The sequence below is a fragment of the Pieris rapae genome, chromosome 9 (genome assembly GCF_905147795.1).
Source record: "Pieris rapae chromosome 9, ilPieRapa1.1, whole genome shotgun sequence".
Classification (NCBI taxonomy): Eukaryota; Metazoa; Arthropoda; class Insecta; order Lepidoptera; family Pieridae; genus Pieris; species Pieris rapae.
In genome coordinates, this window is record NC_059517.1 from 9,239,538 (window position 1) to 9,251,415 (window position 11,878).

Sequence of the window (11,878 nt, forward strand, 5' to 3'; positions counted from 1 at the left end):
CTTGAAATTTAATACCTACCATATGTAGGTTTTGAGACAACCTTCAGGGTGTCAATATACAAGTTTTTACAGACTTACATTAAATGACTGGACTATTACTTCACTGATAACTTTTAACTGCCGAACTATTTATTATTTATTTTTTAATTATCAGCTTATCAAAACTAGTAGGTATATAAATCTGCCGCGTTACAGTGCCATAAATCGACCCAATTCGCCGAACTGTCGTTAAATCTCAAGTAATTGCCGTACAAAGAGGAAAGTTTAACGCACTTTTAATAACTCCGGCTAAGTGTTTTGGCGATGGCACTTTAATGGATGCTTGTTTTGCTTTGATCCCGATTGGATTTCGGATACTTGACTTTTCTCTGCTATTCTCAACTTTCGTAACAATTCATTTATCCGTTTTTATAATTTCACTCTTGGCAAATAATGAGTACAAATGTTTATGCTTAACTTCGTTTATTAATTAATATAGTTATTAAATCAAATCAAATCAAAAATCATTTATTCATGTAGGTAACATAATGTACACTTATGAACGTCAAATAACGTATTAGAATTTATCGTATTAGAATGTCAAATCAGATGCAAATATTCCGAATTATGTGACCTGTATGTCCAGTAAGGTTTAAATACTTTACAATTGCGTAAAATTTAGCGATTAAGAAGAGTTGAAGAGTTTATATGCTCGTGCCGTCTACGGCCATCGTTTAGGAACTGTTAATGTAATTTTAGAGGCATAAAGTTAAAAAGCCATTATTGGTTTTAGCCTCGTCTTATTTTGTAATCATTTGTTTTTGCTAATTGGTAAATGAGAGAACCACTATGCGGAACAGCTGCACAGCTATCCACTAAATTATTTTCGAACCAATTTGACTTAGGGTCCTTCAAGGCATACCAATTCTTAAAAGGTCGTAGGTAGCCCTTTAGCTATTTTAGTGTATATCACTTATCGTCAGGTGAGCCCTTACGTCTTGCCCGTTGCCCACTGTTAAAAATGAATTATGTGCTTTCCTTTCACACACATGCCGTTGATTCTACCAAATTTTATCATTTTCAATAAAGATTTGTTTGGCAAGATATGCCTTACCTTCTATGCCATCATTAAGCATTTTGATTATACATACGTACAGACTGAGGCAAAAACCTATTAATCTAAGGTAGTGGAACTCTATGTACTGTTTGTTACAGGTGCACAATGCCGCGTGTGAAGAAATGCCTCATATACATCGGTGTTGCAGCTTTTCTTCACCAGTTCCCTCGCTTCTTCGAGAAGGAGTACCTACCCCACTTCACTGTATGGAGGGGGCATAGAGAGGAAGTTTGTAGAGTAAGTCATACTTATTTCAATTAAATGCTGTTATATAAATAAAAGATGATTTAATGCATAACTCTAGTTAATGACACACCCCGAACATAGTATATAAGTACCTGGAGAATCTACTTTCTCTGCAAACGTATTATTCAGGAAATTCAAGAAAGAAATAAAAATTAACCAGTTTTAACCTGCTGCGTACATAAATTATTGTTAATAACATCGAATTTATTTTATTTCTATATTCAAAGTAAAATCCATCTGTACTATTTCAAAATGCAAAACATAAATTACTGTCTTTTAACAAATAAAATGAAACTACAAAGGATTTGTGTCCCCTGGCCATTGTAACACTAAAGAGACTCGGAATAATTAATTTTACACTTGGAAGCCATAAATTTCACTGCACTGTGCAATATTAAACGTGCACATTTTATTAATTCAAAGATAGTATTAACATTTAATATTAACGTTAAAAATTCTTTGTAAAATTACAAGCAATCATTAGAAGTAGTCATATAATTATTTCGTGAAAACCATTACAGAATTCTTCAGTAACAGGCACTATCGAAAACTGAATAGAAAAATATTTTGGCAACTATCAAAATTAGAGTTTAAGATTCTCAACTGTGTTACCCTGTCAATAATAATCATTAATAATCATTAATTACAATCCAAAGTTCGTATATTCTGTCGCATAAAATGGCGTGCAAATATGTCTTAAAGGTAGAATAGATGTTACAATTATGTTATGTCATATATAATTACCATACATTACATATTGATTAGAAAAAAAATCCCAAACGTAGTACATAATGTCCATCTTTAAATGTTTTTGGTAAATTAATATAAACCTTGATTGCCATACAAAAGGTGTTTTTCCTATACAATTGCAGGTAAATTTTTGGCAAATAGTTTCCTTAGTTTAAGAACGATAGTGTAAACATAGTCTAAGATAGATAATGAGTTTGTATTTTTATAATAACTGCCGTATTTGTCTTATATTATGTGTTGAACTTATTAATAAATTAGGTTACTTCTTTATGAACAACTTGGGCGAGATTCCTTGTACGCCGTAGCGCTATGAATCCTGAAAATTTTCTTTCCACTGCATTTCATTTTTAGTCCACAAAATAGGCTCTATAATTTAACAGTATATATAAAGAGGTTAAAAAAGGTTAGTCGTTCACGATATTGCACTTGACTGGTTAAAAAATACAGCTTCAAGTTTGATCGGGGTTAATGACTTTGCTCTTTTTTAGAATTTTCTTTTAATTCTAATTCTGTAAATACTAGGAACTGAACTAAGAGACAACTTTTACTCATTTTAAAGAACTACTCTATATTCCAAATTCAAATTTATACCGCAAAATAGCATTGTTTTCCGGAAAAAATTTATATATGGATTTTCCTTATGAAAACTACTTTCTAAACCCTATTTATACTTTACGCACCATTAACTTGGGACGTAAGTCATATGAAACAAGGGTTGCAAATACATATGCTATTAGGAAGCAGGTACAAAACAAAGTAATATATTACTTTTCCCTCTACCAAGACATTTATACTGATTATTCTTTAAGTGACGTACTAACAGTAAATAAGCGAGACGTTTTCTAAGACTAATACTTTAATAGATTACGTTATTACTCAGAGTAGTTGATTAAAAATAAATGTATATAGTATATAATCAATAAGAGTCATAGTAAAAGCACACATCTATAGATTTTCAGTATCATTTTTTTCTTGCATCTTAATTACTTTAATAATTTTGAGTGAAGATTGATAAGTATTATCTATTCTCCATATATTTGTCTTTTAATATTAATTTTTTATTAAATTATATTGCTTAAGGGTCATATTAAAAAGTCTTCACCATGCTCACCGTTTAGTAAACATAATAATGTACAAAAGCTTAAAGTTTTAAAGCTTTCCAGAGCATAATGCACTTTTATTATTTCTATAAGAACAAATTCTAAATCATTTATTCATGTAGGTACCATAATGTACACTTATGAACGTCAAAAAATGAAATATACATTAAATGCTTCTAATTTTACATTTACTGCCAGTTCTCATATCAAAATCGATATTAATACGTTTAAGATTAATGAAGACATCATCGTTATTTTAAAAATGTAGGACGCTTTTATTTTGATAGCTATTTTATTTCACCGGAAATCAAAGCTTACACGCCATGACAGTAACTAGGCCCTGTCATTTTGAATATCATCCTTCAAATCCGCATTATTACAGGTAATTTTGAAGAACATTAAACTTCTCCCAAATGCATCGCAAATTTTTACTGTATACTGTGTCTAGTCTAAACTCCGAACTAAGTTGCGATGACACATTGATATTTAGTTCGAGAACTTTACAGCATCCGCTGGCATTAAATTTTAATTGTTTTAGCAATAACGTATTTATGATAGCAATAATACTGATATACGACTTTATGGATATTAATACTTATTGGACCAAGAGTTTGCTATGTGTTTGCCTAGGGGTGAACTTGTGTTACGAACGATGAAATCATGGCGCTTTTCTTTTGATTACTGTCGGGTATCTCTAGGCTAGTGACAGAAAGGCGTAATCCGATTTAAAAGCTGGCAACGCACTCGAAAGCCTACTGACACTGAAAGCATTCATCGGCGGCGGTATCTCAGAATATCAGATGAGCCTCGTGTTTGGTTCCAACTGGCCATTGGATCTTGGATCAAAGGCAAGCCGGTTTCCTCACGATGTTTTCCTTTACAAGAGAGTGTTAAGTTCTCTTATACTCTGACGCAATCATACGTCATACAAACATCCACATTATATTAAAAATACATTACACACAAAGGTAAAAAAGTAATTAAAATTGTAAAATATAAAAATTATATTACTAGTGACCCGCCCCAGCAGGCAGGGAAAGCAGGTTTTTATTATGTATTGTTATTTCCGTCGCTGGAAAGCTCCGATAATATACGCGTTCGATCGCTGCTAAATAAGCTGTAATGGACTGTATAGATCTATATTAAATGTACAATGTATTCAAGGTATTTAATTGGTTAAGGATTAATGCTGTATTGGTTAAAATCGCTTCGAAAATTAGCCATTATTTGTCGTAAAAAGTAAATGACAAAAAAAAGTTATTGTCGGTTATCCATAATAGATACACATATACCATCACGGACTTTTCTGTAGACCTTTTCAATGTGTACATTATTTTGATAAAACTCGTAGGGTTCACCCTGCTTTTGCAATGTAAGCGGAAAAAATGTAATTATTTACGACATCACATTAGAAACCTCAAAAATAACAGTACTTCTTCACTATTTAATGGATGTTATTATACATATAAACCTTCCTCTTGAATCACTATATCTATTTAAAAAAAACCGCATCAAAATCTGTTGCGTAGTTTCGAAGATTTAAGCATACAAAGGGACATAGGGACAGAGAAATCGACTTTGTTTTATACTATGTAGTGAAATTAAACAAACAGCGCAGTACTGACAATCCACTTAACAAGACTCCTAACAGGTGCTACTGTCACCTCGAATGATGAAATCCTGGAACATGGATAATACCAACAAACGTATAGATAGATCAACATTAAATTAAAAACATTTGTAGCTCGTTTGTTTCGAAACAAAGCTTTCGCCGCTGCGAATGATACCGCCAATGAACAGTCTCAACAAAGCTCCTGAAAGCGATTTAGTGGCTTAGAAAAGCGGGCGATTTCTTTAGTGTTGTAATTCTCTGATTCAAAAATATTAATATCAATATACTTTATCGATAGGACTTAGTTTTAAACATTTGCAATTTTCCTATACTATACATAATCGAACAATTATTTCCTATTGGAATCTTTTCATTCTTGACACAGAAAGTTTACAGTACTTAAAAATAAGTTATGCAAAGAAAGCGTAGGATTTTATTTAAAAACATCATAAATCTTTGCTCGCAAAATGTTACACATTGACGAAGTTTTCAGTTTGTACGACTTTGTTCTTTACAGCATTAGTGTGTAATGTGATTTATTTACTTATCATTCAATCGTTGATATGGGTATGGTATGGGTGGTGGTTTTATTATCGGTGAAACAATTGTTAATGTTATAAAGGCAACAAACAAACATTATAACCAATAATGTCAGCCAGCAAATGTCAGATCCAAGGAACTTTTTGTCGTGTTTTCTTTAAGTTTCATAAAGAAAATTTTACTTGGACATATAATGTTTTAAAATGCTAAGGTAAAGCCTAGATATGAGGGGATATGCATAGCAAGTTCCATTACATATCAAGTTCATGCAAAATTCATAAGCGATATACAATACGATTAGGACTGTATATCACAAGCATACGCCATCCAAGTATTATCATGGTTATAGTAAAGGAAATATGAACAAGCTACAAAATCTAATTTTCGCACTCTTAAACTTCTTCACACTTATTTTCATTTAACTTCGCTAAGTAGTGAAAAGGTCGACGTTTCTGTATATATAATATTGAAGTTATACATCTTTTAGCACGTAAGGGAAAATTATGAAAGTTTTTATTCGAAGCGCCGTCACAAAAACCGACACTCTGAAGTTAGCTACAGTCAAAATTTGAGTTTATTTATTGGCAGTGTCGTTAATCTACAAATGTAGAATAAAATTTTGAAAAATATGAATTTAATCTAAGTTCATGTATAAGTTTAAGTACACACACGTTTTTAAAGTATATATATCAAGTGTGAAAAAACTAAATATAGTTTCACTGATAGCTATTTAATATTGTGTTAGCGTTACTCTTATGGCAGGGCAAAACTATGAGGCCGTGCATTCCAATGAATGGATTTCCATTGTGCTGATTTTGCTCATTCGTTAATCAAATGACGACTTAGGAAAGACCCAGAAAACTACAATCGTGTCAAGACTGTTCTCAAGGACAGTACACTAAGATATATATTATTAAGGCCCAAACTCTCAATTATACAGGGCGTCCCACGGCGATGCCACACGGAGGGAAAGTACCTTAAATATTAATGATAGGATATTTTACTGAAAGAAGACATCGTTTAATTTTTAATAATAAGTAGAACTGCATTCACAGGTTTTTTTTTTAATCGCCTACCTCAGCCGGGAATCGAACCCGCCAAATGTGACAGTAAAATTACATGTATTTTATAGTAGCGTTTGAAAGGGCTACGCAAATTCAAAAGATTCCGGTTTGGTGGGAACACATGTATGAAAATCATCGTTACGAGTATAGTGTAGTTCGTAATGGAACCGTTTGCAGTGGAAGGCTAGCATTATGTGATCGCCTATTTATAACAATCTCATCTCAACGCTTTAATATATTTTTATCTTCAAAAACAAGAAAATCGATTCCAATTTAATTCAATACTTTCTTAGGCAATAATAACTTTTAAGGCCTACAATTGTTTGCAGAAGAGTCGAGTGTCAATATAAAGGAATATAATGTTACACAGATCTTTTACTGTACGTTGCTAGCTGCAGGCATAAACGTATAAATTTCTAAAGCTTTGCTGTTCACATGCCCGATCTAAACTTATCTTGTACAAATGGAGATGAAATGTAGCTTTAATTCCACACAATTGTTGAATCATTTTCTTTTTACTCATTGTTTTGTAAGTAAATAATTAATAATAAATTATGTATAATTAAGGAAAAAATAGTCTAGGTAATTAAAGTAGGAACGCAGCCAGTACTCGGACCATTGCCTATTTGCCTATTTCCTTTGAATAATATGATTAAAAAAATATTGTTTGAGGTTAATGTTTTTTTATTATAATATAGTTAATATATAAATACATATTATATTTATGATTCAGTAATATTAAAGCGGGTGAAATATGATTAATTTTGTTGTTAATTTATATATTAATTCAGAACCTACCATTTTTGTAATATTTACCTACATTAATATATATATATATATATATATTAATGTAGGTATGTAGGTATATATATTATAAATAAATCCATTTAAACAAGATATTTCTCACAATTTATCCAATAAGAAACTCATTGTCATTTTCTGGCGAAAGCTGAATATGAATGTAAGATATTTTCGTTACTTTATAAATAAAATATACGTATATTTATTAAGGATTCATCTATTCTTATCGAAGAATGATTTAGTTATAGATATTTATAACTAAATCATTGGTAAACTAGCAAAACGGACAAAAATTAATCTTAGAATTTATTGCCGTGTACAACGCGACAGTTTGAAATTTATCACCTCTAAGTAAAATTAATTATTCTGTCTCGCATTAGTGCATAATACTCTCACAATACCCTCAGGATATTCAACGCAAGTAATAAACTGTACTTTAATTCTATTACGGAAATTATTTCTTGTTACAAAGCCGGGAAACTTATATTATGGTAAATACTAAGCAGATATTATGATGGTATTATTTAATTTTTATGCATTTACCAAGGGTTTGCGAGAGGCTTTTTAAGGTTAGAACAAATATAATTAATCAGATGAGATGTGAGATATATTAAAATATAACCGTTAATTACGAATCATCTAATTCGAGATGGGAAGGATCTTGTGGGTTGGGAATATTACAAGAACTCTTTAAATTAAAGCTAATTTCGTCAAACGTCATGTAAAATGTACGTAATACATTCATGACTACCTGAGAGCCTGCCATTACAACTTACAACTGAATGCATCGCTTATTCATACCATGACCCAGTTTAGACCTTGTCCAGAAAGTGCGAATTCGCCGCGATTCTCTCGCGCGTATTACGCGCGACCGGTGCGTCCACAAGGTGCGTACCAACGCGCGAGCTATAAACAATTCCGTGTCAAAATTTTGGCGGTCGCTCTAGAGTTCGCGCGTTAACTGGACGCAACAGGGGGTCAACAACGAGTCGAGAGTCTGGCGTAGTGCACGCGATTTACGCGCGTATTTTGAATTCGCACGATGCTTCTAGACGCGATGTATCGGTGCCTAGTATCTCACTAACGCGCGTATGAATTCGCGCGATACGATACGCGACGAATTCGCCCTTTCTGGACAAGGTTTTAGGTATCCATGTAATCTCAGCGGTGATCAGATTTCGTTTTATTCAACTTGTATGACCTCGGGACGAAAAAGTTATTTTGAAAAAGTAATGATGATCATATTAATAACATTTTTTTTTTCGCAGGGAAAGCTGGCGCCTTGGCTGTACAAAATATCTGTAGATGGCTACTTCACGGCGTATTTCACCTTCCGAGTACTCTTCGTCCATTTGATTCCCTGTACGTCCCTTGTCGTTCTTAACGTGCTTCTATTCAGAGCTATGAGAACAGCTCAAGTCAATAGACAGAAATTATTCAAAGAAAGTCGGAAAACCGAATGCAAAAGACTTAGCGACTCCAACTGTACCACACTTATGCTTATCGTGGTTGTAACTGTGTTTCTTCTAGTTGAAATTCCTGTAGCTGTGGTCACAATCCTTCACATTATATCTAGCACCTTAGTCGAAATTCTGGACTACGACATAGCGAATAAATTAATATTGGTAACAAATTTCTGTATTATTCTTTCTTATCCGATAAATTTCGCCATTTATTGCGGTATGTCTCGACAATTTAGAGAGACGTTTAAGGAATTGTTCATAAGAGGCGCGGTTACAAGCCGAAATGGCGGTTCGAGTCGGTATTCTCTTGTCAATGGTCCTAGAACGTGTACAAACGAAACAGTACTCTAAAATGTCAATTGTCAAACATGACCTAACTGTTTACCGTATCTGTCGTATAAGCTGTAGAAACATGTAAATATTGTCTATTACTATTAGACATATCAGATGTTTATTTAGTGTCGTTTTAAATGTTGGTATTTGTAAAAAGATTTATAACAAAAGAATACTTCATCGCTTCATAATTACCCGATCGCTATAATTGTGTCTAACTGTTATGTTTTGTTATAGATCGGCTGATTATAAAGCGTAGTTAATGTTGAGCCCACATTAAGAAGTGTTGTTTTGTGCGGTTAATTGTAAGGTTAAATTTGCTTAGTTAGGTATTGTGAATAAACACTGCAAATATTTATAAAAATTATTTTCGTGTAGTCACTGTATGCTTTTGTATTAATGTAACGTAAAATGGTGGTAAACATTTCTTTGTATGAAAACATTAAATAAATATTATTTAAAATACTGGCGTGTTTCATTTAACTTACATTATAGTATGGTTATAAAAAGTATTAATCTTTAAAATAATTAAAAGCGGATGAATTTCTCGTCACGAAGTTTTTATTCCTACTGTGACGTTGAACCTCATACAAATTTAGGTTATTCTCAGTTCAACACCAATTAAACTCCAGCTTCACACGCCGCCGACTTTTTGGAGGCAAGGCACAATTTTTTCATTGGTGCACAGCATCGAAACTCCCATGAGTACGAGTACGATGAGACCACTACGCCAATACTGCTCTAAAAACACTGACTTGTTAGTAAATAAAAAATAACGAAATGTTAAATTCATTCGTAGGGTGATAAAAAGCCTTGAGGTCCTAGGTTCGACTCAAAGTCAAATCATTTATTCCAATTGGACCACCTAAAATGGCAAGCTGAACGTTAAATAAAATATAAAGAGTAGTAGTTTCCCCTTCCAAAAGATAGTTTCGTGTGGAGAAGAATGAAAAGAAAAGAAAAGAAATCCTATTTTAAATGAGTATGTTTGACTCCAACTACAATATTTGTATAGGTACATTAGTCAAATAATTATATGTGACGACAATGTCAGTACAATAAAACTACTATACAGGTGAATTATTGTATTGTTTGTATACAGTTCCAGCGAAATAACAACTGCTTCAGCTTGCTGATTAACTTTTCAAAAAAACATCATCGTGACAAACTTAAATACGTTCCCAGTGACGGGACTCGTGTGCCTCTTTATACTATATAAAAAACCTAATTTAGATCTTTAGATTAAACTAAATAGAATTAAATTAAAATAAATAATAATCGATAAAATATTACATTGAAAAACAGTGACAGTGGATGTCGCTTTTTTTCAACATCCAATTCAGTTACATGACCACTCGAAACTGCGGGCTTCAAACTCAAAAAACTCAAAATTATCTTTATTCATATGGGTAAACATGTACATTTATGAACGTCAAAAAAAACTCAGAACCTCACTTTCTCATCGCTCGTCGAGGCAGAATACGAAATCCCAACGTATCACCTTGATATCCGTTGTTCCATAACTGATCTGATCCACTGTGGAGCCAGTTACCCACTGTAGTAATTGCGAACCAATTTACTTAGGGTCCTTCAATAAAAGAGCGTTCCAATTCCTAAAAGGTCGACAACGGATTCGCGATTCCATCTGCCATTGAGTGTCAATGGGTGGCGATATTACTTAACATCAGGTCATAAGACTCACGTTTTCAGCACAAGGCCCGTTTGTTAAAAAAAATACAAAATTAAAAAAATTGTATTAAAAGAAAATATATTTAAAAATCCATAATATTGTTAAAAGTAGAGTTGTTACGGGCAAATTAATGTTTAATTGATGTATGTTACCCTTTGATCGTAGAAGCGTATGCATACATCGCGTTCGTTCATACACTTTTTTCAATACTAGTTAATATTTTGATAAAACGTTGATCATATTGTTACGAGCTAGGGGATCGGATAGAAAACGCCGTCGAATTATTCAAGGGTTTATTTCAATAAAATCTATGAGGAATTCGTTTACACTAATATCTTGAAATTACGCACAGAAAAACACTAATAACACACACAATGAAACACTGTCACTAATCACTTAAATCACTCAGTACTTTATCACTGGTACCACTTAATCGCACTTTTTCTCTTCGCTGTTTATCGCTTGGAATCGCATTCAAAACTGAACTGAGTGGTCGCGTTTTGGCTCGCTTATAATATATCCCTGGGAAGAATCTCGAACGATGTTTCCGATGTTTACGAGAACTTTCTAGGCGGGGGCGCTACTGAGTAGCGATCGCCTAATTCTAGAACGCGCGTACTTGCTATCTCTTTCGCACACTGCTACGTGCTTGTCGTACGGCGTTCTAGAGTTCTCGGTCTAGCTTCGAGAAGGTTCTTATCTTTTCTCTCTTTCGCGTGTCAAACAGTGCTTGTCCCACACCTAGAAAATTCGTTCTAGAATATTCCTTCATCGAAGGGCTATAACCAGGCCTGAAAACGCCTGAAAACGGGTCTGCTGAAAAGTGTACCATTCGTCTATACGTGTTCTGAAACCGACTGAAAAAATGTTTCAGCCTCCTGAAAACTACGGCAACATTATGTAAATTTCGATTTTCTAATATGAGATTGACCCTCTCCTGAAACGGTCATAAATCATATTTCAGCCTGCTGAAAAGTTCTCTAAGTAGTGGAAAAATCTAAAAACATTGCAGTTGACCCGTCTTCGTAACACTACCCTCTCCTTAGACATGCTCGTCCCGAGCATCATTACTTCCTTTATAGGGCGCCAATCGATTTATGTGAACGACTTTCGGTTTGCTCCTTAAACCACTCATTTTCTTGATCCGGTAAGTAACGTCATTAATCTTCGTGACTATCGTGTA

The 11,878-nt window shown here is 33.4% G+C and overlaps 1 protein-coding gene across 1 annotated transcript in view; it reads left to right on the forward strand.

Annotated features, from left to right (window-relative positions):
* Positions 1 to 9,440, forward strand: part of LOC111004035 (sex peptide receptor) — a 143,964-nt gene extending 134,524 nt beyond the window's left edge. Inside the window, exons 6-7 of the mRNA XM_045629538.1 lie at positions 1,195 to 1,333; positions 8,478 to 9,440. Of these exons, the coding sequence (XP_045485494.1) occupies positions 1,195 to 1,333; positions 8,478 to 9,023 (685 nt within the window). The 3' untranslated portion in view covers positions 9,024 to 9,440. The remainder of the gene's footprint in view (positions 1 to 1,194; positions 1,334 to 8,477) is intronic.
* The last annotated feature ends 2,438 nt before the right edge of the window (positions 9,441 to 11,878 follow it).